The 27,237-nt window shown below is 41.3% G+C and overlaps 1 protein-coding gene across 4 annotated transcripts in view; it reads left to right on the forward strand.

The window, feature by feature from the left end:
• The first annotated feature begins 22,110 nt into the window (after nt 1–22,110).
• Nucleotides 22,111–27,237, forward strand: part of FMR1 (fragile X messenger ribonucleoprotein 1) — a 31,796-nt gene continuing 26,669 nt past the window's right edge. Inside the window, exon 1 of one of the 4 annotated variants that reach the window (XM_053990116.1) lies at nt 22,111–22,405. In XM_053990116.1, the coding sequence (XP_053846091.1) occupies nt 22,355–22,405 (51 nt within the window). In that variant the 5' untranslated portion in view covers nt 22,111–22,354. Of the gene's footprint in view, nt 22,406–24,853; nt 25,008–27,237 lie in introns of those variants that run through there. The other 3 variants (XM_053990114.1, XM_053990118.1, XM_053990115.1) reach the window with 3 other exon arrangements.

Consider the following 27,237-nt stretch of genomic DNA (forward strand, 5'->3'; position numbering starts at 1 on the left):
CACAGAATCTGAAGGAGCTGTAAGAATACAAATCTATGTAAATAAAGAAATCAGATCTATGCTAATAACTGACCTGGGGCATGAAGAAGAAGAAGGTTCTAGTTAAATGAACTGTTTGACTTGACAGACCTTTATTTGGAGAGTTTAACACTCCCTTAAACATTCATGTAGGAATCAACTTTTTTTAAACAAAATACAAATCCCAAAGCTTTATTGATCTGACAATATTTTCATCCAAAACTCTTTCAAGTTGATCTGACTTTTAATTTTTCTTTCCTTCCTCCTTACAGACCATTTATGTGCTCTGGTATCTTACTTATTTACAGGGAAACAACTTGCTGCTGGAATGAGAGGTGGAGTATCACGAGCTCAGTGCCCCTTACTCTGATTAAAACACTGAGGACTGTAACGTGCACATGAACTGAGTCAGTTCAGGACAGGGAAAATGTGATTTAGTCCCAGAGAGAAGCTGACACAGACACACAGAAGGCAAGCATTGTCTGACCTGACCCTCAGCTGCAGAACCTGACTAAGTGCAGCTGAGGTATGCTGAGCAAAAGAGAAGAGTTTCAAAAAACATTATTTTGAGACTGCTTGGGGTTGTAAAGTCTAGGATGTGTTTGTAGTACTAAAGCTCAACAATGCACAAGCTGCATTGGCAGGCAAGAAAGTAATGAAGCCTGATCTCTTTACCTATGAAACTACTCAGAAATCATGAATGCTTGATAGAATATAGGGCACTTCTAATGTAAGTGCTGTATTGAACTCTGTTTCTTTGGCCAAAAATAACTTCTCGGTCTGAGACACCTTCCATATGAATAGCTGCTACTTACGGAATGTCTCCTGCTTTTCTACTTTGCCTTTTGCTGAAGTGGTGACTTTCAACAGAGCTAAACAAGTCAAATCTCTTGATCTGAGAGTATTCCAACTTTGATACATCTACACATCCCAGGAATATGAGCCTGTGGTCATGGGGAAAGTTAATAAACATATTAGTCCATCTTTTAGGAAACCCTGAGGAATGGTTATTGTGCGAAAGCGTGTCTGCCATTTCTGATTTAACAGTTGATTACCTGTGTTTGGAAACTTTCAAAGGTATACTGCCATAAAAGGCTACACCAGGTTTTTTACTTTAAATAGCTTAAAAGCAAAATTCATGGTCTAAGAACTCATTCAGGCAATTATCTGGCTTCAGTTGGTCAGGTAATAAGTAGCAGTAGTAATAACCAGCACATGCCAAACCCAGCACTGCACCTCTGTGGTTCAGCTGTCTGACTTTGCACTATGCTAAATGATCTCTCTCCAGGGCCATGGAGCACTCTCTTGCCCTTAGAGGAAGCTCGGCTTACCTTGTCCCTTTTTGTAGGAGTCCCACAATCCTTTACAAACCTGGGAAATCATGCTAACAAAATTCACTCTGAAATCTCTTCCAGGTGCTCCAGAAACAGGCTGGTCACACAGGGAAGCAGAAATATCCAGAACCATCCTTCCTCTGCCTCCCCATGACACCTAAGGGCTTACAGGGCCCAGGTCTGCATCTATCCCTGCAGAAGGAATGGCAGGAGAGGTACTGAATGCAGTATTTATCTTAGTGCAATTAACACTCTGTTCCTAACAAGCATGTAGAAAAGAATAAAACACTGAACTCATCCGCAAACTAAACTTCCACAGGCAAAGGAGAGGCTGCTTGGTAGCAGAGGGAGGCAGCTGGGAGAAGTTGTGGGTTTTCTGTCAACAAAACCTGCCTCTGAAGAGAAGCAATGGTTGGATCACTAAATACTGAAGTGCAAAATATTTCTCATTCTCTGCAGGTACTCCACAAAAAAATGATAGTATTTTTCAATGAAAGAGAGAGTGGATTAAGAAAAAGAAGATAAGGAATGAAAGAAGTAAAGAAGTAAATAACTAAATTCCCATGTTGAGTTTTTGCAGACAAAGATAAGAATCTGAGGGCTTTCAGTGATATGTATTTTCTATGGGCTGTTTTAAAAAAACTAAATGCAGAGCCTTTTCTGGTTATTCCAATGTTTGGAAGAAGCACAAGGCATTGTTTTACGAATAACTGGATTTGAGAGGCTTCTGAACATTGCTGTTTGAGACACAAAGAAACGCTGATTCATTTTCCTCAGACTTTATCAACGCTATTGCAAAACTGATGAACTTGCAATGGAGCAAAGGGAGATTTTTCATTTCTAGGGGGGAAAAAAGCATCTTTAATTTATAGCAGTGTTTCTCAAAAAGGTTGTAGATTTTTCTCAGGTTAAAATCCACATCTCCTTCCATGGGAATTTGTCAGTGCTTCTGTGGTTTGGTGTGTGACTGTTTATACTTACGTTCACTCTTCTGCTTTTTTGAGAGATGTAAACTTAATAACATTCATTTACATTCACTCTGCTTTCAGGGTATATTTTCCTACTTCCACAACCACCTATTGGGATCCTATGCAGCAATGGTTTTCACTTTGGTGGGAGGATCACTGAGACCCTGAACGAAAAAATCAGAGATTTGGATTCCCCTATCCTTCATTCCTGTTCTAATAATCTTGTATCCTTAGCTTTTTAACTGCTTCTCTGTGCTGTTCTTCACCAGTCAAACTTCCTATAGATCTAATTCTAAAGTATATGAGGGCTGATCCCTGAACTGAGCTGCTGTTGCACCACTGAATTATGCATTGTTTTCATTTATACTAGCTCTGTTAGAGACTGGGGGAGGGAATAGCAAACAAACAATGCATTTCATCCTCCCAAGGACTGAATCTATATTCATTCATATTCTACATAAATGGAACCTGCTCCATTAATGAGAGGCAATTCCATCCAGTGATTTTCTCGAATGTGCCCATCACTAGCTCTTTCACATAACAAAAAAGAAAAGGAAGGATCACAGGTGATGCTCATTAGCTCTTCTCAAAGTAAAACAGCTGTGGGGCAAGTACCTGTGGAGGTGTTGCCACCTGCAGCTAAGCCCAGGGAGCTGGGCTTCCAGGTAATGTCAGGTTTTGGCAGGGCAAAGTGCTGTAGCAGACTGAGAAACTGAATTTCAAGGTAGAAAAATTGATTCCTAAAAGCCTGAAGTCTGTCTTACAGGAATAATTTTGTTCTTTTTCCCAGCTTTTTACCATTCCAGTGGTGATTCTCTTAATAATGTCTTTTTAACAAATTTGCTGTAAGATAGTAAAGGTAGTACACATTGTCCAGGGGAGAAAAAAAAAAGGCAGGTCTTGCAGGACATTTAATTCCTGGAGAATCTAAGAAAGCAAGGAAATAATTTTCTCCCATTAAAGTACATTACAAAGACTTACAACAAGCACTCAAAATCCAGTAAATTTAAAGTCTGAGAAGGAGAAATGAGTTTTAGAGAGTAAAGGTAATACCTCCCTAAACAAAATTTGCTTTTCAGCCTACATGTTAAAACTTTGACTGCTCAATTTACCCTTAAGCTGCTGGGAGAAAAGCACACCTAATTTGTATTTTGCTGGTTACCAAGGCTTCTGTTCCCAGACCTGCCCTGCACACAGCAGCAGCCATGGAAGGCTCTGAGTGGGGCTGTACGTGCTTTGTTGCCACTTATCAGCTCCCAGGTAAAGCACTACAGACTCACTCCACAACCTGCTCCTTCGTGCCTGTTTGATTTCCATCCTGCAATGGCTGCTGTTTTTCACTGTACTCTTCCTCATGGGCACACAGAGTGAGGTGACTCCTTATTTTTATTCTGAATGTCTGTTGCCATTAAAAATGAAGGGAACGTGTACTCACGTGTAAAATTTCTCAGTAAATTTGGGTGGTTATGAAAGTAAGAACTTTTCAGCATGTGCTGATAGCTGCACATCCAACACTAGGAACAAAGGAGTCTGTGTCTAACCCAGCCTGGCGTGCAGTGATGAGCCCACAGCCCAGCACAGACAAAGGGCACCTGAAAGGCTGGGCACAGCTGGCATTAAATAAACAAACTGGGTTAAATTCTGGGTGTTGCCTCAGAATTGCTCCTTCACACAACTCTCCAACTACAGATGCTCTTTAGCTGAGATATGCTAGGAATTTAGATCCAAAGCTCAGTGGTATCAGGTAGATTCAGATTAATTTAGTTATACACAGGAGATCTATTGATATTGAGGAATCTGATCTCAGGTTTGCCTGGTTTTGGTTTGCTCTGATCAGCATGGTCTGACCTAACAACTGACCCCACTTTCAGCAAGAGGTTGAATTAGATACCTTCCTAAGATCCCTTCCTGCCTGAAATACCTTGTGGTCCTATGCTACTGGGGTTTGAAGGATCAAAATTATTTATGAATTCCAATTGAATTCAGGAAATAATTCTGCCTGGAAAATGGACAAAAGCATTTTTCAGTTTATGTTAATACTAGATTTTCAAAATTATATATTTGAAAGATTTAAATTGCTTCACTCCTCTATTTTCTAAATGACAGTTCTTATTGCAAAACATATTCTTTCTATTTGCATGTTTTTCTCAGTGAAACTGAGGAATTTCTTCAGAGTGTTGCTTTATTGCTTTGAGTAAGGTCTTTGCATTTCACAGTAGCAACCTGAAACCAGCAGCTTTTCTCTCAGGCTGCTGAGAGAGAATGTAAAGGAAGCCCTTGTGACACGACAGAAGCAGCAAGATCTTATTTTCTGTTTAAAATCTTCAGAAGCACTTTGAATTAAACAGATTTCTCTCTCTAAGTTCAAAAAAGCAATTCTTAACTACATATCAAACCTAGAATATTTTTTCTGCCAATCTGAGGATAGCAGCAAACAACAATAAAATGAGTAACAGTTGTACAAAGCCTTATACAACCTCATTTTCCTCCAAATACAAAACCTGCTTTCTGTTTTGCAATTCCAAAGCATCTAAATTACTTTGCTGAGACTTCAAATTAATTCACCCTGGCATTGAAATTTCAGTTCAAATGGTAAGATTTTAAGAAAACTAGGAGGATTCAAGTGAAAGAATAGACAAAGACTTTATTGCAGATTTCTTGAAGACAAAAAATCCAGTTCCCAAATCAATAGAGCTCTCCGGCTCTAAGCATGAGCACACTCTTGACTGGCACATATATTAAAAACAGATAAATATTGTCATTGAAGAATCTGCTTGTGTTTTTAAGGTCCATAGCAGACTTGCATCTTTTCCTTATACTGGAGGAAAATCTATAAGTTACACAGATTCTTCTTGGTGCCTTTAAGAAGCAAAAGCGTTCTAGGAATTGTGGTGTGACTTACTCATGAATTATCACTTGAACAGAAGACTATAGATTACTTGGAAAAAGATGGGAGAATACTTCAACTAATGTCCTAAATAGGTACCATCAAAGCTAGCTTTGGGTTTCTATCTTGTACAGCTGGATGCTGATCACACTAGCATGTAAATCTTTAGTAAATTCTCAGAAATCTGTTAAGCCTATTTATCTTGGTATGATTTAGAAAAGTCCATTTCTTGAAGTATACATTTCTCCTTTTTTCACCTGGGGAAGTTTTTCACCTACATGTAGAAAGGTGCTATTTATTCTGAAAAAAAAAATCTATTTTTTATTTGAAGATTTCTTTGGCAGAAGAGAAACTCAGTTGTAGAGTTGCTCTTAGAATCCTGTGGGAAATAAAAGAACAGAATATGCTGAAGGGTGGTTGGGAGGAAGGAAAGGCAATGTCTTCAGATATGTCACTATATTATTCTGATCTATAGAGGCCTTTCAGAGTGTAATGCAATGCAATTTATTTTAGGTGGCACAGCACCCCCACAAGGCACAATTTTGAACTGAGAGATGTCAAAATTGGGAGTGGAAGCATAAAGAGCCTAGCAGGGAACTGCTGCTTGCTTCTGGCACACACTTATACAAAAATCCATTGGCTGTGAATAATACTGGCTTTGCAAGCAAGGTAGAGAGAAGTGTGCAATAAAAGGTGAAACAGTGCAGTGATTTCTGGTGCACTTTTCACACATCTCTGTGTGTAGTCATGTTAGGAGAAGACTGCAATTCATGTGAATAACTGTTGTAACAAATATGCTACTAAACAGAGGCTTTTTGAATTCTAGATGTCTGAATATCAAAGCCTACTCGTATTAGGAAAGGAATTAGAAAGAGGTTCTTTCCAATAATCACCTAGCCCTTCAGTGAATAATCAGAAGGAGCAATACACACTGTTTAAAATTAATAGCCTTAGCTCTCTTTCCTTGGAGGAAACTAAAACCCAGCAGGAAATTCAGGATGATATGCAATTTGTATGCATAAAATGATGCACATAAAGGCTGGATAAAGATCTTTATCTTGGATTACCCTGAAGTCCACAATGCCCCTCCTGCCTTGGAAAAAGGAACTGCACATTTGTTACGCATGGCGTGGTACTCAATCTCTGGGACCTTTTAAACTTTATACTTCTGAACACATTGCTACTTTCTGCCTTCTAGGACAAGCTCAACAATTCATGCAGTAAAGATATTTTGGATTTGCAGATAAGCAAGCCATTTAGTGCCTGAAACATCTCTGCATTATAGGTCAATAGGAACTCTTTAGTCAGCTTTTTCCATTTTCTGTGTACAGAGGAAATTTCAAAACATGTCACTCAGCCTAAGAAACAAGCTGACGCTCAGACTAGTTATTTTTAAATTTGGGTCTTCACAAACAGAATATCTAACAGACTTCTTAATTTGCTATGCCACTCATTGGCTTTAAATCTACAGCACCATTTAGCAACAAGACCAGTTCTGCTGTCAGTCTTGCTACCTGCTATGTTGTACCACTACCTGCAGCCTGCAGTAATTGATGTCAGCCTATGTGTTTAAACCAGATGCAGCTTCAGTTATAGTTTAAGCAAACTCAGGGGGTTCTGATCTACACTTACTTACACTGCATCTGTTTTCATACCTACCACACATGAGCTGAGGAGTTCTGAGTTTTTATATGGCTCTGATTTGATTCCACACAAACGGGGGGTCCTGTATTTTTAATACAGGGGAGATGTAGGACTTAGAGCTACATGGCAAAACAGTAACAGCAGGTGAGTTCTAGCCCTCACTTTCCAGGATGTACTTTACCCATGAAAAATTTTGTATTATCATCAAATAGGTCTTGCACTGCTCAAATTAATATGCCTGTACTGTAAGCATTGTGACACTGCCAACAACTACCTGAAATTGGAGACTAAGGTGTTGAGAGCACCTTAAAATTTTGACTCCACATGTCCTCATTATTCATTACAAAATTCACTTCAAAACAGACACAAACCTACCAGTGTCTCTGTCTACCTATGTCCTTCTGTTCAGAAAACACAGTATACTGCCTTAGTGAACACTATGTGGAAAACATTAAGGTGCTTTGCAGTTTTCATTCTTTTCCATTTGTCTTTTCTGATGAAATATCCTGCTTCTACTCAACCATTTCTACAAGTACCATACTCAGCCTCAAAGTCTCTGAATGCCTTGCTGTCTGAAAGACTTTAAGTTCTACAACTATGAAAAGTGATAAAAGGGTTTTCTATTATCTGCCTTCTTTAGCAGCTCCTTTCCCTGCCCCCCCCCACCTCAAATTTTCTATTTAATGTAACTTAACAGACTTACTCAGAACTCCTTTCCAAGTTATGGCATAAATTTAATAGGTGCAGAAATCATTTAGCTTACATTGCATATACCCTATACCCTTTCTCTAAAATCATTTTGCCTACTCCTAATTGTCAGTGGTTTGGAGCAAGGACAAACACACTAACTTTACTATGCCAGCCAGGTGAGCTCCCACTCCAGGCTCTCTCTGATGCAACAAGGCAGCACATGTAGGAAGAGGAAACTGCAGGGAATGTCTGAGAAGCTGGTTGCCAGAAAGCACAAAACAAAAAATAAAGGCAATATATTTTGCAGATAAATTTGAAAGAAGCCTGAAATAGAAAACAGAAAATCTTATAGAGAAGGAAATATGGAATGATAGACCAAAGAAAGCAGCAGAAATCAAGAACCTGACAAAGAAATCTGGGAAGTCAGTATGTTAAACCTAAATTATTTGCTGAATACTTAATATTCTTACAGTATTCTAGATGCAGTCCAGTATTGATCATTTCTATTTCTTTGACTCTTCAAATTATTTTATTTCTTTGGCTTTTACATTCTTTCTTCCAAGCAGGGCTTTTTGTTATATCCTGAGCTCATCTTTCTGTTTTATAAGCCACAACCTCAACCATGCACTCAGAAAACAAGATGGTAACTGATGCAATGAATTATTTTGTATTAGCAGCACAACAAAGGACCACCACCCACACCCACCCAGTCTCCTGTGTACTCCATGGGAGTGACAGCAGCCTGAAGCCTTCAGGTGGGATCAAACAGATCAACCAACACTGCCTTTAAAACAAAAGAATTTCAGCTGCAGATACAGTCTGCAAAGTGAAATCTCAAACTTTATGGTTCCCAAAGCCAACTGCAATGAAAACTTAGGATAAAAAGGAAGAGATCTTGATTATTTCTTTCAATGGTAAAATCTAAATGTAAGTAGTCTAAAAAACCCAATTTTTTTTAGTGTATGTCAAACTCCAACAATACAGGCTGCCTGCAACAATGCTATTAATATAACCATTCTTATTAGCACATTTTTACCACAGGAAACATGATGTTATTGTTTCTAATCTCTAACATATTGAATAATATTTTCAACAAGATAATTCCAAACACATTTCCTCTTCTAGCTATTTTATTACATTTCCTACAGATAATGCTTACAAAATTATCTCACTTATTGTTATAACTGTAGCCCCTGGCTTAGGAGACAAACTCTAATAAAAAGAAAAATTCTGTTTTACATTTTTAGTCCTACCAGGGATAAAACCTTCTTGTGTTTAGCCTGTATTATCAAAGCCCACAGTGGAAAGTGACCAAAAATCCATAAATAAATCCAACTTCTAAAAAGAATCCCCAAACCTCCAAGTGTCAATCACCCCTAGCCTATCAAACAGGACAAAATACCTTCAGCAGTGATTCTAAAGAAGTTATAATTATTCTGTTTATGTGACTAAAAGATTAAAAGGTTCATGCTGTATTTTAGGGGGAAAAAAGAAGCATTAAATTGAATAATCTCTTGTTAATGACAGGCTTTCAGTTTTTACACAATGTTTTTACACTATGGAGTATCTGAAACTATGGTGTGATAAGGGAAAATGGGAACTAATGTAAGCTCTTCTGTTTTATAGTACTGACTAAAAAGAAAATTTAATCCTGTTTTCTAGCTGAAAAAGCTTTTATTTCTTTTTCTCTGTGCACAAGAATAGCCGGTCAAGCAAGCAGTTCTAGGTGATAGCAAACAACTGTAATGCAAATGCTTTCCTGGGAAAATTTTATTTTTAGTCTTCCTTGTAGTAGCTGGACAGTTAAAAATGAGTACCTGTTATTCTTTTATTAAGACTGTCATCTGATAAGCACCCATTTACCAAGAGACCAAGAATACAGATTAGGAACCACAGCTTCACGTTTTGACAGACACACTATTGTAAATGTAATCAGTTTGGATAAGTTCTTAATGGTGATTCATTTGACATAGACCAAGTAAAGTTTTCAGAGAGCTCAGATTTTTATTAACATATATATTTCCCTACAAATAGCTACTGAAGAACATCCTGATTCTTCCATCTACATAGATTCATATCCTGAAAACAAAAAATCCCCCCCAAACCCTAACAGCCTAGGTTCTGTTATTTTATGTAGTAAAGTTTGAGTATTTTTCTACCTTTTTTTTCCTCAATGTCTTTCTAATTTTGATCAAAATCACTGGGATTCATCTTCCTGTCTGCAGAAACCAAAGAAGATGTGTAGTTGTTGAGAGGCTTGAATGGTTTGCACAGCATGGGCTTCAGGCTCTGAGAGAGCTGGAAATGTCTCTCACTGGTAGAAGACCCATTGATGTTAGTCTGATCACTGTTTACTTAATTTAGACTGAAAACAGACTTAAAAGAGAGATCTCACTTGTGGTTCCTTTTCCGTCTTCCTATGTAATTTTTATCTAAATATAGACCCTCACTTTTCTCCTCGGATAATTCTTGATCGGTTCTGATGCACAATTTTTTCAACCACAGGGGCACAAATAGCCTCTCAATCACCTTTTTTCATTCAACAGAATCTCCGAATGACTTCTTTTTCATGTTGGGAAGCTGTCAAAGTTAAAATCAAAGCAACTAAACCCATCAGCAATAGCTATAGCAAAACTCATCAGCAATAGCTAATTACTACATACTCAAGCAGTGCTGATGTTTGATAGACCTGTTTCACACACTGAACATTGTTGGGTCGACTCTGTTCCTACTCAGATAACAAACAAAACTGTTCTTGACTTTACTAAGAATCATTCTTAGTTGATATTTGTCTTACTGGAGTGCTTAATTAAGACAGACCTCGGAGACAAGTCAAAAAGATGCTGTGCCATAGGCTGCCCATGCTGTGTCCTTCAGCACAACCACACTTGGTGGCTTTTCCTGCTGTCCTCCCCAGCACAGTATTGCAGGACATAGGGAAGGGAGAATGGGGAAGCAGACTCTCTGCCATCGCCCATTTCAGTGACTATCTTGACTTTTTCACTCCATGCAGATTCACATCAATAAACTGTTGGCTTATACAGCTGCTTGACCACCAGTATGGAATTCTTTTCATTTACAAAATCAGATTTTCATCCCTTTCAGTGGTATCTTCTCTTTGGCCTTTCATCCTCCTCTCCATTGCATCATCCAGAGTTCTTTCTGTCTTGTCTGTAAAACTCTTACTATTGTTTTGGTAATAGAGTCATATTCCCTAATGCCTTAGCCCAGAGGCTGAGATTTATTTATTCTTTGTCCAATCAATAACAAATAGTTGAGAAACTACCTGATGAGCAGTATTGTTTCATTTCCTCTCCTCAAGTAACCAGAATCCTGCTATTCTTCTTCAGGCTGTTGTAAAGCACATAATGAGTTTCCAGTGGGCCAAAAGCTTTGACTACCTTCATTTTCTTCCCTTTTATGAGTGACATAACTAAAGGCTTTGACAGACTTTACAGTTTACTATAGGAATCGTTTTGTTTTTATGAATTTTGGTACAAAAATTTGTGTTTATACCACTTCGAAGCTGTTCTACATGAAACTGCCACACTATTTCATTAAGACAAATTCCTTCAGGGAGTAGGATGCCTATCATCATAATGTCATATAAGAACAATTGGTCTCTTGTGATTCTGACTGATAACGCTTGTCTCTTCCTGGGAAATGTTAGACAGCCATATCAGATACATTTTTCTTTTGTTCAGAGATACTTTTCTCAGTAGTTGGTTACCTGTGTCTTCTGTTATTTTATCCTTCCATGTTCATCAGCTACTTTTCAGCAACACCTGACATCCCTATAAATCCTGTGTGACAGAACCTGTGTCCACACTCCAATCCTTCTTTGGTATAGTTTCCAACTCAGACATCTACTGCAATGTACTCGGCAGATGAGTTTTAACAAGGCACTGAAAGAGTCAATAAAGAAGAAAAATAGTGCCTCTTAAGCTTTATTTTAACCACAGATGTGGCATTTTAATATTTAATGAAAACCGGACATGGACATCACTTCTTGTTCCATCAAATAGCATGAATATCTGAACATGCCTGAAATACGGAATTACTGCACCATTACAGAATCACAGAATAATTTATATTGGAAGGATGTCTGAAGGTCATGCAGTGCAACTCTGTTCTTAGCTGGGCAGCTTAGATGCTGCAGACTGAAGCAGGAGATGACAGGAGGAACGTTGACCTCACTGGAACAGTAGGAAAGCTCTGGGGCACTTCTGCTCAGCAGAGCCCTGCACCAAAGCAACCTTGTCACAGGACTTCAGTATTGGTGGTGAGGTGTAGCTGGTGACTCTAGAGTGAGAAAATTACCTGTCCTTCCTAGTGGTGATTTTTTGCATGTCACCAACCCAAGCTTTTGTTTTTCAGACCGGAGGATGCCAAGCCGCCCACACTCTCAGGCAGCCAACACGGAAACAGCCCCTGCAGCTGGTGCAGAGGAAAACACCTCTGCAAGAGGAGCCCTGTCTTTCACCCACTGAAATTTAAAGTTTTCCTTCGACAGTTAAAATTTCTTTTCACTAGCTCCCAGGCTCAGCAATTTTTCTTATTCCAAGAGATTCAGAGAGCACTCATTAAATAAATATACTAGTCTTGTTTTCCTTCTCTGTCTGAAATCACTTCTGAAAAATGTTACATGTGCAAAAGGAAAGCTGATGCATTGAGTGACTCACACCTCTTCAAAATGCAAATCAATAATCACAACTGACATCAAAACACTGGAGTTCTGCCAAATCTTTTGTAAAGGTGTAAATTGTTAATCTAACATCTAGTACAGGACTAGATGTTTTGACAATAATATTAACAAAAGCAGATGTATAAAGTGGGAAGACAAATGAGTTCTGAAAAAACTCTACTTTGGCAACTTTCCCTTTAATATCGTGATGGTTTTGCTGAAAATCTCATTTGATTTGGTTAACTGATACATTATTGATGTGGAGCCTCTCAAAGTGTAAAGAGTACAGCACCAAAGTTTTTCCTGTTGAATGAGAAAATTTAGTTGACTTTTCTTTACAGCCCAAGAGAGCAAAACCTCACTCTCCACTTTCAGTACAGATGATTTTCTTCAAAAGGCTGTGAAAATTAAAAAGAACTCTAAGCTGAAAGGAACAGGGCCATTAAAGTAAAATAGATTTAGTCCAGTTAAAGGATTCATAAAGGAACTTCAGGATTTGACATGTGCTGCACAAGTGCTTGACAGTCTTCTGAGTGCCTGCAAGTAATGGAAGAACACTCTAGGTCACAATATTTAAGACAGCTCTCAAAATTAAAATACATTCAGCATTAATAAAAAAAACAATCCTTTATAAGAGTCTAAATTTACTATTAACAAAAACAAAAGTAAAAGGTATAACAGGCTCTTAATGTTTAGTTTGTTTCAAGCATTTCTCCTGGGTTATCTGAGTCACTGTGAGTCCCAAGGCGGTCCGGAAGCATTATTTAGGGAGCCAGCGTGGTGTGCTGTCCGCACAGCGCGGTGAATGCGGCACAGCACCACGAACCGGGGCGCGCCCGCCGCCCGAACCGGCACCGGCACCGGCACCGGCGCTGGCACGGGCCCCGGCAGCACCGGCCCCAGCCCCGGCGCTGGCACGGGCCCCGGCAGCACCGGCCCCAGCCCCGGCGCTGGCACGGGCCCCGGCAGCACCGGCCCCAGCCCCGGCGCTGGCACGGGCCCCGGCAGCACCGGCCCCAGCCCCGGCACTGGCACGGGCCCCGGCAGCACCGGCCCGGCACCGGCGCTGGCACGGGCCCCGGCAGCACCGGCCCGGCACCGGCGCTGGCACGGGCCCCGGCCCCGGCGCGCTCCGCACGGCCGGTCCTGGGGCGCCCTCCTGTGGCCGCAGCCCGGTACTGCAGTGGCCACCGGCGCACTCCGGTAGCCTGACCCCGCGGGGCCGCAAACGGCTTCGGAGGGACAGGGAACGCGGGCTCGTATGAAGTGATTGTTGAAAGACACAGGGAAAACAAAAGGTGAAAGCATAGTTGTGTCCAGAATATAAATCTATAAATGCTATGTCAAAGACTGTGTTTGGAACTAGTACAGAATAAAACATTAGCAACTGGGACAAAAATGTCAGCTATGTCAGCCAAAAAAACCACAAAACCAAAAACAAACAAACAAAAGCAACTACAACAAAAATGCATAACTAAAAGACTACTACTGCAGGGTAATTTTTTTCTTTTGCTTGTTTATTTTTTTTCACACACATCATCTGTTGCCACAGCATAAGATTACAGCATTGTTTTCTATAACAATTTAGTGGGAAAATACAAATAATTTAAGTTACATATGCTTCTAATAGGAAGTTAAATATCACAGTCTGTCAGGAGAATGACATTTTATATAGTAGCTCCATAGCAGTTCCCACCAGGGTCAATACAAATAACATTAAGGCCATATAAATGTACCGGCATATACAGCCTTTGAAATACAGACTTACTGCACCTCAACATCACTGGGAATTCTGCTATGGATTGGAAAGAGTCACGTGATGCTCTCAGATTAATTTCAGCTAGAAGTTCAGTATATTCAAGAGAGGCAGTCATCAACCTTCATAAATCCCTGTAGCAGCTTCAGACTGAAGCCTCCTGTTCCTGCACACAGCAAAACAAAGGCCTGATGGTCACCCAATGGATTTACGATGGGTGCTAGAAAAACATGCCCATGTTCTGTGTTATACACTCAGATGAGTATTCTAGAAATATCATTCTACTGTACTGAGAAGTTTCTACTTTAGATTGACTAAAAAGGTAGACTCTCTAAGCTCACGAGTTCCACCTTTGACATTGTTGCTGATTGCTCATCCTCAGCTTAGGGAAGATGTCACCCTGATTTTTAAGAGTTTTCTAAAGACTTCTGAGTTTATATTCTTGTAGAGAACTTTCCCCCACAACTTTCTGTAAACAACCTATTGTTTTGCATTCTTTCATAGAGGCGGAGAAATTTGATGTACAGGTAGTTTGTCCAGTGTTGTTGGAGAGGTGGCACGTTCACCCTCCAATCCACTGGCATCTTTTGAGACTATAAAAGATTGGAGTCAGAGAAAATAAATTAGTCTCTTCATCGTGACCAAAGCTGTAGTGCATCGTTTTTCCTTGTGTCATCTGGTGACAGGAAATTAGTTGAATGTATTACCAATCAAAATCAGACCAGGAAAATGAAAGGCAAAAAAAATCCTAAAAATACCTTCCCCCTCACCCCTCTTTCCTTAATGGGCTTTAACTTTATTCCCAATTCTCTACCTCCTGCCCCCAAAGATGCCAAGGAATGGGGAATGGGGGTTACAGTGAGTTCATCACTTAAAGTTTCTGCTGCTGGTCTGCCATCAGGAGTACTTCTTCCCCTGCTCCAGCATGGGTTCCCTCCTATGGGAGTCATTACTCCAAGAACTTCCCCAGTGTGAGTCTCTCACATGGGGTGCAGTCCTCCAGGCACAGGCTGCCCCAGAGTGGGTCCCCTGTGGGGTCACAGCTCCTGCTGGCAAACATGCTCCAGCATGGGCTTCTCTCTCCATGGGGCCAGATCCCTGCCATGAGCCTGCTCCAGCACAGTCTTCCCACAGGGTCACAGGCTGCTTTGGGCATCCCCCTGCTCTGGCATGGGCTCCTCCCTGGGCTGCAGCGGGATCCCTGCTGCCCAGGACCCCCATGTGCTGCAGGGGCACAGCTGCCTCTCCATGGGCAGCACCAGGGGCTGCAGGGGAACCTCTGCTCTGGCACCTGGAGCACCTCTGCCCCTCCTTCTGCACTGACCTGGCTGTCTGCAGGGCTGTTCCTCTCATATATTCTCACTTCTCTCTTCTCTGGCCACAATTACTCCCACTGAGTATTTCTTTGTTTCCCTTCTTAAACATGTTATCACAGAAGCATTATTATCATTCCTGACAGGCTTGGCCTTGGCACCAGTGGCAAGCCCATCCTGGAGGATCTCTTTGGCTTTGTCAGACACAGGGGAAAGCTTCTGGCAGCTTCTCACCTGCCATGCCTGTGATCCCCTTCCCACTCACTACCAAAACCTGGCCACGCAAACCCAGCACACTGATGAGTGCTGCCCTTTAGCACACAGACAGGGGCTGGCTGAAAACTCAGTGAAGACCCTTGTGGAATCCACCCAAGTGTGGCTGACCACAGCACAGCCATCTCCATCTGCATCACAATCCAAGGCTCTGCTTAGAGCCACTGCAACGGAGGGCTGCGCTTGCCTCTCTCCCCACGTAGTCAAGAGAATCAGGGCCATTTTGAGCCAGTAACATTTGGATACAATTCTTAATTTTATGAAGGAAAGACCCCCCCCAGGTAGACCAACTCTTAATGCACCAAAATCTTTCCTTTTCTAATCACAGCATCAATGCCTATACTCATGATGATCATAGAATATTAAGTTCATTGTTCTCAGAGATAAAAGCTCTTGTTCAAAGGCTGTATGTTCATACTAGAAGTCCCTGACCTGAACTGAGGGCTGCTGTGTGAGCCAGCATGCACACTGCACACAGGGCAGTGCTTAACCACCATGGGGGCTGGTTATGGATGCATCCAACCATGGGAAAACAACAGAACATTTCTCTTTTGTTGCATTCTAACCAGCTGTTCTGGTTTGAAAACAAAACCAGTGAGAGATTCTAAGTCAGAAATACAATTTATTAGGATAAGTGAAAATGAAAACAAAATACATGCAATAATATAAAAGAAAAACCACTGACAGAGTCAGAATAGAACCTGACACCCTTTTTGGTCAGGGTGTTGGCAGCAGTCCAAATTGGAATGGCTGCAGTCCTCCTGGAAATCCAGTGGAAAAGCCTAAGTCTGGCGTCCCAAAAACCCAGATTATATCCAGTTAGGAATGCTTGGCTCCTCCCTCTGCGTGGAGCATCTCACAATGGGATGTTATAGTTCTTATCAGTCATGCAGTGACATTCAATAGCCCTTTATCAGCAGAGGTCTCCCAAGACAACTGCCATATAGATGGCAAATGGAATACATCTTGCCTTTCAATCTGGGACACCAGCTATATCTCAAGTTTTCTGAGGGATTTTTTCCATTTAAACTAATTCATTTTGAAGGTACACATAATTCAGAGATATTCAAGATACACATAATTAATTTTCACTTTCATCTCATGTTATTTGGTTAGTGAGTATAAAAAAAAAATATCTGAGTAAACCAACATGCAGTTTTTCATATGAATGTGAGTGTTGTCTGTCAAAAAGGACTGTTTAAAATACCAATATGCTTCTGCAGAGGAAAAAACGTGCAGGTTTAATATAATGATAAATGCATTTGTGGGGTTATGAGAGAAGTGGGTGGAAACTCATGAGTGGGAGCTGAAATGGAATAATTAAGCATCAAAATGCTACATAGTAAAATTTCAAATTCACTTGCATGCGCAAAAAGGAAATCTGCTACTGAGACTTGTGGACCAAAATGACATACTGCCATAGTTCTGGAAGAATGCAGAAATTACTACTAATTTTAAATGAGACCTGTTATTCCAACAAATAACATAACACAATGCAAATAAGAAACAGATTACCCACCAACACAATTATTTCACAGGTGAGTTGAATGACAATGTTGTTTTTTGAATAAGCAAACTGAGCTAGGCCTTGATAGTTTAACAGGTAGTATTTCAAAAACACATATCTTTAGAAAATTGTATCTGTGTAAGCTAAAAATTTTAATAACCTCCTGAAGTTCAGGTTCCAGTGTTTACTTCTTTGACTCTTCTCTGTGAAACTGGGAGGCTTCTGCACTGCAGGCACAAAGTAGTTTTAAATCCCTCAGCCTTCTTTCCATATTCAGGTCAGGAAGACATAGTATACCATAGAAACTGAAAACCACTCGTGGAAACGTGTATCTAGACTAAAGTAGAATCTGTGGCAAAAATGAACCTTGGATGGCTCTCTACTCCCTGGCTATTATACAGAAAACTACATATTCAGAGGCAGAGGTGAACTAATGACTTATAAAGAAACAGAAAAACAGTCAAGTTTCATTGAGGGTCAACTTAAATAATTAAGACAGAAAATCAACAGACTAGTTGGCTCTTCTCACTAATTTAATTTTTACAAGGTTAAAGATTACCCACCATCCTAATACATGTAATGAAGGATTTTTTTTGTTTTAATCATTTTGCAATATTCAGGTTTGTCTTTTTGCGATTGTTTTGCTTTTCTTGCCTCTCCACATGAACACTATCTCACAGAGAATTTTATTAGCATTCACAGAGAAAGTTCACATTAGCTATTCAAAGAACTGAATGAACAGGCATTGCATAATCTGATTTCTTGTCCATACACAGTAACATTTCAAATCCTCCCTAGTTTAGTTCAGCTTGTCTTCACAACATCTGGGAATACCCACTGCTCTACACCTGATTGGGATATCTGTCACTTCTGTGTATCACTTCAGTCAAGGACAAGCTAATAAAACTGCAATATTTTGATTATATGTAACCTTCAGCTATTATTGATTATTCATAAAGCAATGCCTAAGAAGTTTTTCATCTTTGTTATCTCTATTAACTGTAACTGCTTCTTCCAACTGCTGATCTGGTTATTATAACATCGCCATTTCAGTGAGGTTATAAAAAAGCCTTTATTGAGAATATCATGCAAATTAACAAGAAAAGAACATCTGACCATCTTTATAAGAGTGTAATACTCTTCTGCCCCCTGAAATGTTTGGCTGCAGCTTTAAACTAACAAGGCAACAGTCTGAATTGTTTAGTCTCATTGAAACAACTCAGAATCCTAGGTATCCCACATGAATGTGAAGTCCCTTTCTCTCAGTATCACAGTGTCAGAAATAAGATATATTGTGACTACCAGTCCTAAATGGAAATATGGAGGTCTAAGTATCACCTGTATGGCATGCCACAGATCATAATGGAGGGGACAAGGAGTCAGCCAGGAGAGGCTCCCAAGGGAAGTAATGCTTAAGGAAAACCAGCAGAGAGAAATTTGAAAAGCTGAATTAAAATATCTATGAATCTTGTCAAGATTGAAGCCTAAAATAGGTATGTAAGTAAGGAAGACTCTATAAAAATTCCATTAAGAGATTCTGATAGTTAATTGGATTATCATCTTTTTAAAAGAATGTTTCATGAGTAACTCTTATCTGTAGTCCCTGATCATCCCTTTAGGTAAATCTCACCAGGTGAGGAAAATACTCAGTAGTTCCTGTCACTGTTGGCCCAGTGTCTACAGGAAGTCTTTCACTGAGCAGGGTGTTGGGGAAGCCTCTGATGGTTGCTGCTGTTCTGAAAGGTTGACACCAATGGCTACATTTTAAATTCTTAACTCCTTCAATGTACGGAATCAAGGCTGGCATTTCCTGGTGAAGGTCCATGAACTGGAACATCTAAGACAAAAAACTTCAGAAAAAAGTATTAGTTAAATTGGTACCAATGATCAAGGATCATATCCTCTGATATGATTGAGGAGTGTCATTCACCTGCACTTTCTGTCCTTCAACTTTCCTGAGATGGGAAGGGACCTTTTGCTCACATTCTCTATAAATATTTAAGAAGGCATTTGAGTGAATCAATTAGTGAATAGAAGTCAAAGTTGTTCTATTTTGCCTTTTAATTATTTTGATGATGAAAAGAGGTATTTCAAATAATGAGGGCCACAAATCCAGTCAGCAGATCAGCCTGCAAGCACCAAGCTGTGCAGATCTGAGTAAGAAATAGAAGTACTGGGTTTCTATTCTATCTTCAGGACCAGACCTAGGACTTGGAACAGGTCAGTAGAGATTGGGAAATATGAAATAATTCAAGGAGGTGGAGGGGTGGGGAATTTTGGTTGAATTATAAAAGTCATTGCACACATCAGGGTTGGAACTAGATGATCTTTCAGGTCCCTTCCAACCCTAAACCTTCTGTGATTCTGTGATTATAGATCAGTGAAGTCTAACGTTTCAATTAACATTTTACCTTTAATAGTAAAAGACTGTAATGAAATTACTGAGATGTATTTTCATAGTGTCACCACATCTGAAATAAAGCCATTTAGAAAAGATCTAGTTTACTAGTAGTCTATCTAAGAACTAGCTACTTAATTTGTGAACACACTGCAGAAGGCATGGACTGTTCAGTCGGAAGATAGTTCAAAGTAAAAATCAAAGTAAATAGGAAAAACAATAAGTAATTTGAAAAGCAAGATGAAAGGTTAGGAGTAAATGAGCAGATAAAATAGGGAGTGTGCTCTGGAGATATGGACATGCTCTCATTAAGTAGACAAGGATTAGAACATCACTAGTCAAGTCAAAATAAAGAATGTTAAATTTAAGCAACAGCAAGGAAAATTTAAGTTAAGCACTAGGGAAGATTACACAGTACAGCAGCTTTTATCTTGAGTAGTGAAATCATCACTGGAAGACAGAGCTAAATTAGACACCTTTATTTTCTGACTGCTCAGAGATAATCAGCCTTCATGACAGTGGCCTATTTGATTAAAAAGAGAATACTTATGACAAACCTATTTGATTAAAAAGAGGATAATTATGGCAAACAATGAATGGGAAAAAAAAGAAAAACAACAAAACTTCATCTAACTTTCAGAGCGGGACATCATCACTCTGACAACTGTTGAAATGTTGAGATGAAGCACTTATATGGTTTCCAGTTAAACAAAAAAAAAAACAATGAACAAGTCACAACAGTGATCAATTGTATCTAAATTCCTTCATGGAGATTCTGTAAGATCTAATCTGTCTGGTGGGGTTTTATCCATACAAAAAAACTTGTCATTGCTCCTCTGCTCCTCATCTTTAAATTTTTCTTTCTTCAGTTCCTCATGGGACTCTCTGCTATCACCAAGCAGGCCAGTCCTGTGACTGCTTGTCTAATGAGTGCAATGAGTGTAGAGTTTCACCATGACTCATGTAGAGAGAGCATCATACACATACTCAGAGAAATCACAACCATAGTAATAATTGTGATTTTTGAGCATAAAGGGGGAACATCTGGGATTTTTTCCCTTCTCTGATTCTTTGCAGTTATGTTAGAAAACATGAAGATGTTAATGTTTGTGCAGGTGTAATGTAAGGCTGAACAAGAAACTTTTGTGCCACTGCACTCTAAGTTGTACACATTCCATCACATCAGAGCTCTTTATTCACCAGCAGGTTCTACAGTGAACTGCATGTGCAACATCACGTTGAAATGTCCATGAGGGTTTAAGTGCAGCTGAAGGATGCAGTCAACAATATTGGAGATCTTTTCCAACATTATGGAATTTACAGTCCTAAATAATAGTATGCGTTAATGAAGAACTTGTGTATTGAACAAAGGAACTGCTACAGGGAAGGCAGAGGAACCATCCCTTCAGCCCAGCTCATCTGGTGCCAGACCCCTCAGGAGGTGTTCAGGTCTTCAGGAGCAGGACCATTCCTAATGCAGAGTCACAATTCACAGAATGTCCTCAGCTGGAAGGGACTCGCAAGGATCATCAAAGTCCTGGCCCTGCACAGGCCAGCCACGTTCCTGAGCATTTTACAAACACTTCCTGAACTCTGGCAACCTTAGGGCTGTGACCACTGCCCTGGAGAGCCTGTTCAGTGCTCGACCATCCTCTGAGTGCAGAACCTGTTCCTGATATCCAACCCGAACCTCCTGTGATGCGGCCTCAGGCCATTCCCTCGGATCCTGTCACGGGTCACCACGGAAAGCAGTGTCTGTCTCTCGCGAGGAAGCTGCCGACTGTGACGGGGTCTCCCCGCACTCTCCTCCAGGCTGAACAGACTAAGCGCCCTCAGCTGCTCCTCACACGGCTTCCCTTCAATGGCCTTCACCATCCTCGGGCCTCCTTTGGACAGGAGCTTTAGCTCTTTCTTATACTGTGGTGCCCGAAACTGCATAAAGGACTCAAGGTGTGTGCTCAATTCACATCTGTTGTTAACTCTTGGCTACGGCCAGGCAAGACAGACCACTGCACGGCTGAGCCTTCTCCCCTGCAGGGGAGCCCCTCAGGGATCGACCCCAAACCCCACGGGCCCGGCCGCCATGTCCCACTCCATCCCAGCAGCCCCCGCGCTGCCCAGACCGTCATTCCCTTCGCCTCGCCCCGGGGCCGTTACTGGGCGCCGTCTGGGGCCTCAGCACCGCCCCCGGCTGAGCGCGGCCCCGGGCCGAGCCGGGCACACGGACGCGGAGACGCGGACACACACGGGCACGCGCACACCCCCCGCCCTACGGGCCTGGCTGCGGCTGCCGCGCGCCCCGGCCAGCGCCGCTCAGGCCGCGCGATCTGATTGGCCGGCAGTGACGGTCACTCAGGCGCGCGGCGCGGCACCGTACAACCCGATTGGCCACCAGGGCGGTCACTCCGGCGCGCGACGGGCGGGGTGTGGGGGGGGAGGCGGGACCTCGGCCCCGCAACTGCCGGGTTCGCGCGCGCCCCGCGCCACTGCGGCTGCGCGCGCGCGGGGCCGTTACAGAGGCGGTGGCGGCGGCGGGTGGGCGAGCGAGCGGCGCGCGCCGGCCCCGGGCCCACTCCCGCCCCGCCCCTCCCGCGGTCACGTGACGCGGGCCCCGAGCGCTCGCGTGCGAACCGGGCGCCCTGCGCGCGCCGCCCGCCGCCGTTTCGGTTTCATTTCCGGCGGCCCCGGGCCCGGAGCGGCGGCGCCGAGCGGAGTCCCGGCCGCTGCTCCCCGCTCCCGCCCAGGGTGGCCACACCCCCGGGCTCGGCGTGAACCGAGCGCCCCCGCCCCGCACACACACACCGCTCCTCCCCCGCCTGCGCCGGCACAGAGAAAGGGAAGGGAGGCGGTGCCGGGCCCGGGTCTCCCGCACCGCGCACAACATGGAGGAGCTGGTGGTGGAGGTGCGGGGCTCCAACGGGGCCTTCTACAAGGTACCGGGTGCTCGCGGCCGGGCCGGGCCCCAGGGGAGGGAGCGGGGACGGCAACGGGAGGAGGAGGAGGCGGTGGCGGCTCCTCCTCCTCCTCCTTCTTCCCTGCGCTGAGGGAGAGCGGAGGCCCTGGGGCAGGAAGGAGGAGGGAGATCCAGGCAGGGGTGGAGGCCGCGGCGGGTCCCTCGCGGTGGCCGCGGAGAGCGAGGCAGAGGCCGCTGGGGCTGAGCGGACTCGAGGCCCGATGAGGAGGGAGAGCGGGGAGGCCTCGGGCCTTCCCTCTTTGTGGGAAGGGGCGCCCGGGGCCGCCTTGTCCCGGCGCTGAGCGAGGATCAGCGCTGGGATGGGGCATTAATTGCTAAATCCTCAGCTTTTGTCGCTACTTAAGGAAAGTCTCTCTCGCCGTCCGGGTTTCCAGGAGAGCTGCACTGCATGAGCACGGCCTGCAAGGAGGGTAGATGGGGGGCCTGGTTAATACACATTCCTGATGAAATGCTGTGGTGGATTCTTGCTCCTAGTGCCATGGCAGGGGAAGCTGCCTAGTGATATTAAAGACAGCATTGCTTGGCCAAATATATCTGTTTTGAGTCCCTAAATACATGTAGATATCGAATGTACTTCTTCTTACTGAAATTACTTAGTGGCATTGCATGTTTGTTTCCGAGCTCTTGTGCTTAATAAAGCCATCCCTGAGCCTTGAACATATGAGCACTGAATATGTTTTATTAATACTGCGTAATATTGTGTGGCTTTGCATGAGTTGGGTTGTATTAATCAGCTTATGATTAGGGTATAACTCGTAGTTTTACAGAAAATAAAATTCGGATATGGTTGGTTTGGGCCTACTCTCATTGACCTGTTATTAACATAGCAGGAACAGCCATGGATCAGTTCCTGCTAGTCTCCCATGGTTTAAATGATCCTAGGACTTTAAAAATTGGGCCTAGTTATTGTGCGACATCCAATATTTATGTTAGCAATGAAGGACCGGGTAGAGTTTCACACTCACGTGTTCCTGTGGTAAGCTAGGTAGATATCCAAATGATATAGTTTCAACACCTCCAAGTTTTTTGAAGAAAAAAAGACCACTTAAAAGCTTATTTTTAAAATACATGTGCTAGGATGCTATTCTGAAAACAATTTTTTTTCCAAAAAAAAAAAGATTGATATAAATCAGTGGTAAATAAGCATCCTGTGAGCTCACAGTGCTGTAGTCAAAGTTCTAGACCTTCATATTGCTTCCTGGAATTAAATAATCTAGCACTTTTAAAAATCAGTTTTATGTTTTTAAAGGTACAGTATTTGGTCAGAAAGAAGCAGAAGGAATAAATGCATTGCACAGTAGAACTTCTAATGAAGCTTTCATCAAATTATAGTAGTTCCTCAATGATGTGAAAGAGATGATAGTAATAATGACATGGTACATTCTTTAGTGAGCAATATTATTGAATAAATGTGGGAGAATTGAAAGGTTCTGAAACTTTTATTGTTTATATTCAAGTTTGACACCATGGGGCCCTGTACCCCTTGTAGGTGAAAGCTTAATTTGAGCATATATTTATGGAAGTTTATTCATTATTGTGTACCCAAGTTCTAACACAGACATTGCCCCAAGCAGTGTGGCTATGTTTGTCCTTTAACTTTTAGAAATTTTGACAGGATTTTTTTTTTTTTTTTTGCTTCTTCTTTATCACTAACCAAGCAGCTTTGGTTAAATTGTCTAAATGGGAAAATGGGCATATGGATTTATCTGCCTTCACCTGAATTACCTCTTGAGATGGAGCATCATATTTAAAATAAATGCAGCATATTTTTTTTTAAAGAATAAAAAAATGGGAGTTATTTTACACTCATGCAGTAATGTTCAGTATAAACCAGCAATTTTCCTCCAATTTTCCCTTAGTCTGAATTGCTTGAATTCTAATTACAGATTTTTCTTTCATCATCATGTCTGAGTATCACTCTGTTATAAAGTAATATATCTAATTTTTTTTCTTGTGAGTTTTATGCCCATCCTATAGATTGGCAATTCGGTTGTTAAAAATTAATGTTGACCCAGCATAACAAGAAGTGTGCAGTGATGTCAAGTGTGAACTTAATTGCAGGATGATTTTATTTTTTAATTTTAAAAGTTTCTTTAAGCAACCTCCTGAGAAGTGATTTACAGCAGTAATGTTTCAAACAAACCAAAAGCAAAACAATTCTTTTATGCAATCCCATGATTTACTGATAACTGGTGAAGATTTCTTTGGCCTTGAATAATTCTGAACTAATGAGAATATGTAAATTTTTTTGAAAAATACACATCTCCTGTTACTAAGACATGGAAGGGGCAGGAGTATGAGGCTGCTATAGTCAGGATGGGATGAAGTGGCTCAAGTAGGCACCTAATTGTGGCTTCAGCTTTTCATATCCTCCTTGTAGGTCTCTCTGAGAACCTGAGCATTTTTGAGTGTACCCACCAGCATCTGGATCTTGACGGTACAAAACTGTCCACCTAAGCCCTGCTGAAAGTAACAAACCAGTGTTTTCTGAGATATATGCAGAGGATTCATGTCCCACACAAAACATAGGAGATGGTTTGAGGATGCCTTCATATCCACCTGTAAGATTTGAATTCAAATTTCATCCTGGTCAGGTGCACTGGAATACTGGAGTGTGTTGATGTGACTGCTGTAGTGCAGACCAGTTCTTTCTGAATGGAATTAAAATACTGCTTAGTGCATACTTGGTACTTTAATGATTTTTTTTCTCCTTGCCTAAGATGAATTATTCCATGGAAAGCACAGTGCAGTAAATGGGCATGATTCAGGGATAATTGACAATCTGGTACCTAGAGATGCTTAGTCATGACTTGCTATGTGGTTGGGCCTAGAATACTTGAAGACTGGTCCAACAACCACCAGGACTATGAATCCAAGGGGAGAAAACTGCTTTTTTGCAGCTGACAGCCAGGTAACTAAATCTTGAAGGTGTGCAGTGTTAGGACATATCTTCTCGTATCTTTTCTTGTACAGGAGTAGTAAATTGGGTTTTGAAGTTCTTATTCACAGAGGACTAATAGATAGCCTTTGCCTAATCTTTTTGGGATTAGCTTTAGATATTTCCCTCTAAAAGGGATATGCTGGATGCCTTTCCAACATGGGATTGATTTTTCTTTTTGACTTGGGGTGTGATTCTCTCTTGTGTCCTCTGCTAAAGATGGAGAGCATCCTGTTTATGAGGCAGTCAGTTTTGTGATGGTGTTTGTTGTTAATATCTCTATGTTGTCTGTAACCCAATTTTTGCCACTTCTTGCTCTATAACCTTGTGAAAATCTTCCACTTCTTATCCCAGTAGTTTCAGTGCCTTGCTGTTGTTTGCTTGGTTTTATAGATAACTTCATTGAAGCTACAGCTGATAAAATAATTCATCTTTCTTACTACTTTATTACTCTGGGTCTCACTATTAGAAGCTGTTCCTGTGGCCCTCTGTATCCTTTTTTTTTCTTTCACTGTTCCATGTAGACATCCTCAGCCAGTATCTCCAGTCTCTGTACATTCATGAGCCTGTCTGCTCAGTCCTTCTGAGGATGACCACCTGTACGCTTTTCCCTCGTCTGGTGACCATTTCTGTGACTATTTTTCTTCTCCCTATTTTGTTCCTTTGTATATCCAGCCTTTCTCAGACTTGATTATACACCGAGTTCCCTTTTGATATTCTCCTTCCAGCAGGTATGAAATGTTACAGAACGGTTACACTAACAGTAGATGCACGTTTGTTATCAACATAGCCTTTTTTATGTTAAAAAGCCTATTTTCCCTACTTTCCCTTCTTACAGTTAATGATCCTCCTTTATTAAAATGGTTGACAATGCTCACATCTGATGATGTGAGCAGACTTTAAAAAGCAAAATTTCATGGCAGCTGTAGCCTTTATTTTTTCCTTTGAAGTGTCCGTCATTCCATTTAGCATAAAAATAAAAATAAGCTGGTGTTTCCAATAATTCTTATTTTTTTAACAAATAATTTGTAACATTTAGACCATATATTTAGCATATAGCCCTTCTTAGAATGTGAATGCTTATGTGTTTGAGAAATGCCATGCTGTAAACTTTTTTACTTAACTATATCTGAAGCATGGAGAGAAATGAAATGGTTTATGTGACTTAGAGTCAAATTTTGTGTAGAAAACTTAACACATTTGATTTTTTTTCCACATTGGAGGAGAAGAATCAACCTTTGCCATTATAAAATGTACTTCTGTTCACAATTTTTGTGTGCTCTTTCTTGGTATTTCTGCTGTTAGCAATAATGGTATGTCAGCTGCTTCAGTCTTTCACTGTTGTGTTACTTCATTTTGCTTCTGTCCAGTTTCACTTTGTTTTTAAGGCATTTCATCTTTGTGTCCAAATTCATCAGAGTCACTTTTCTGTCCCTTCATGGGGGTGCATTTTAAACTCCTATATCTGCACCATTATGTTTGAATTTCCATGCCTGCTTACCCTCTTTATCTATAAAAGGCTGATGAATGATTATTGTATTTCTTGTGGTACTTTGTGTGAGATCAGAGCCTCTTCTCTACCTTTACTGACATCTGGGGCTGGCTTGTCCTGTGTCTGTGAATTTGACTTATGGTGTTAAAGGTTTCATTTCTTTTTAGCATTGTGTGTAATTTCACAAGTATTAAAAAAACAAGACTACCAAACAGTTTGGATAAGTATTAATTTTGGTTTTCCAAAGGCATTGCTGCTTTAATATTAGCTTTTTTAAGGAAAACTTAGAAATGTTTCAGATTTTTTCTGTTTGTACTTGGAAATGTACAAATTGAAATATATAGTGCTGAAGAGTCCAAAT

This window comes from Vidua macroura, chromosome 14, assembly GCF_024509145.1.
Source record: "Vidua macroura isolate BioBank_ID:100142 chromosome 14, ASM2450914v1, whole genome shotgun sequence".
Taxonomy (NCBI): Eukaryota; Metazoa; Chordata; class Aves; order Passeriformes; family Viduidae; genus Vidua; species Vidua macroura.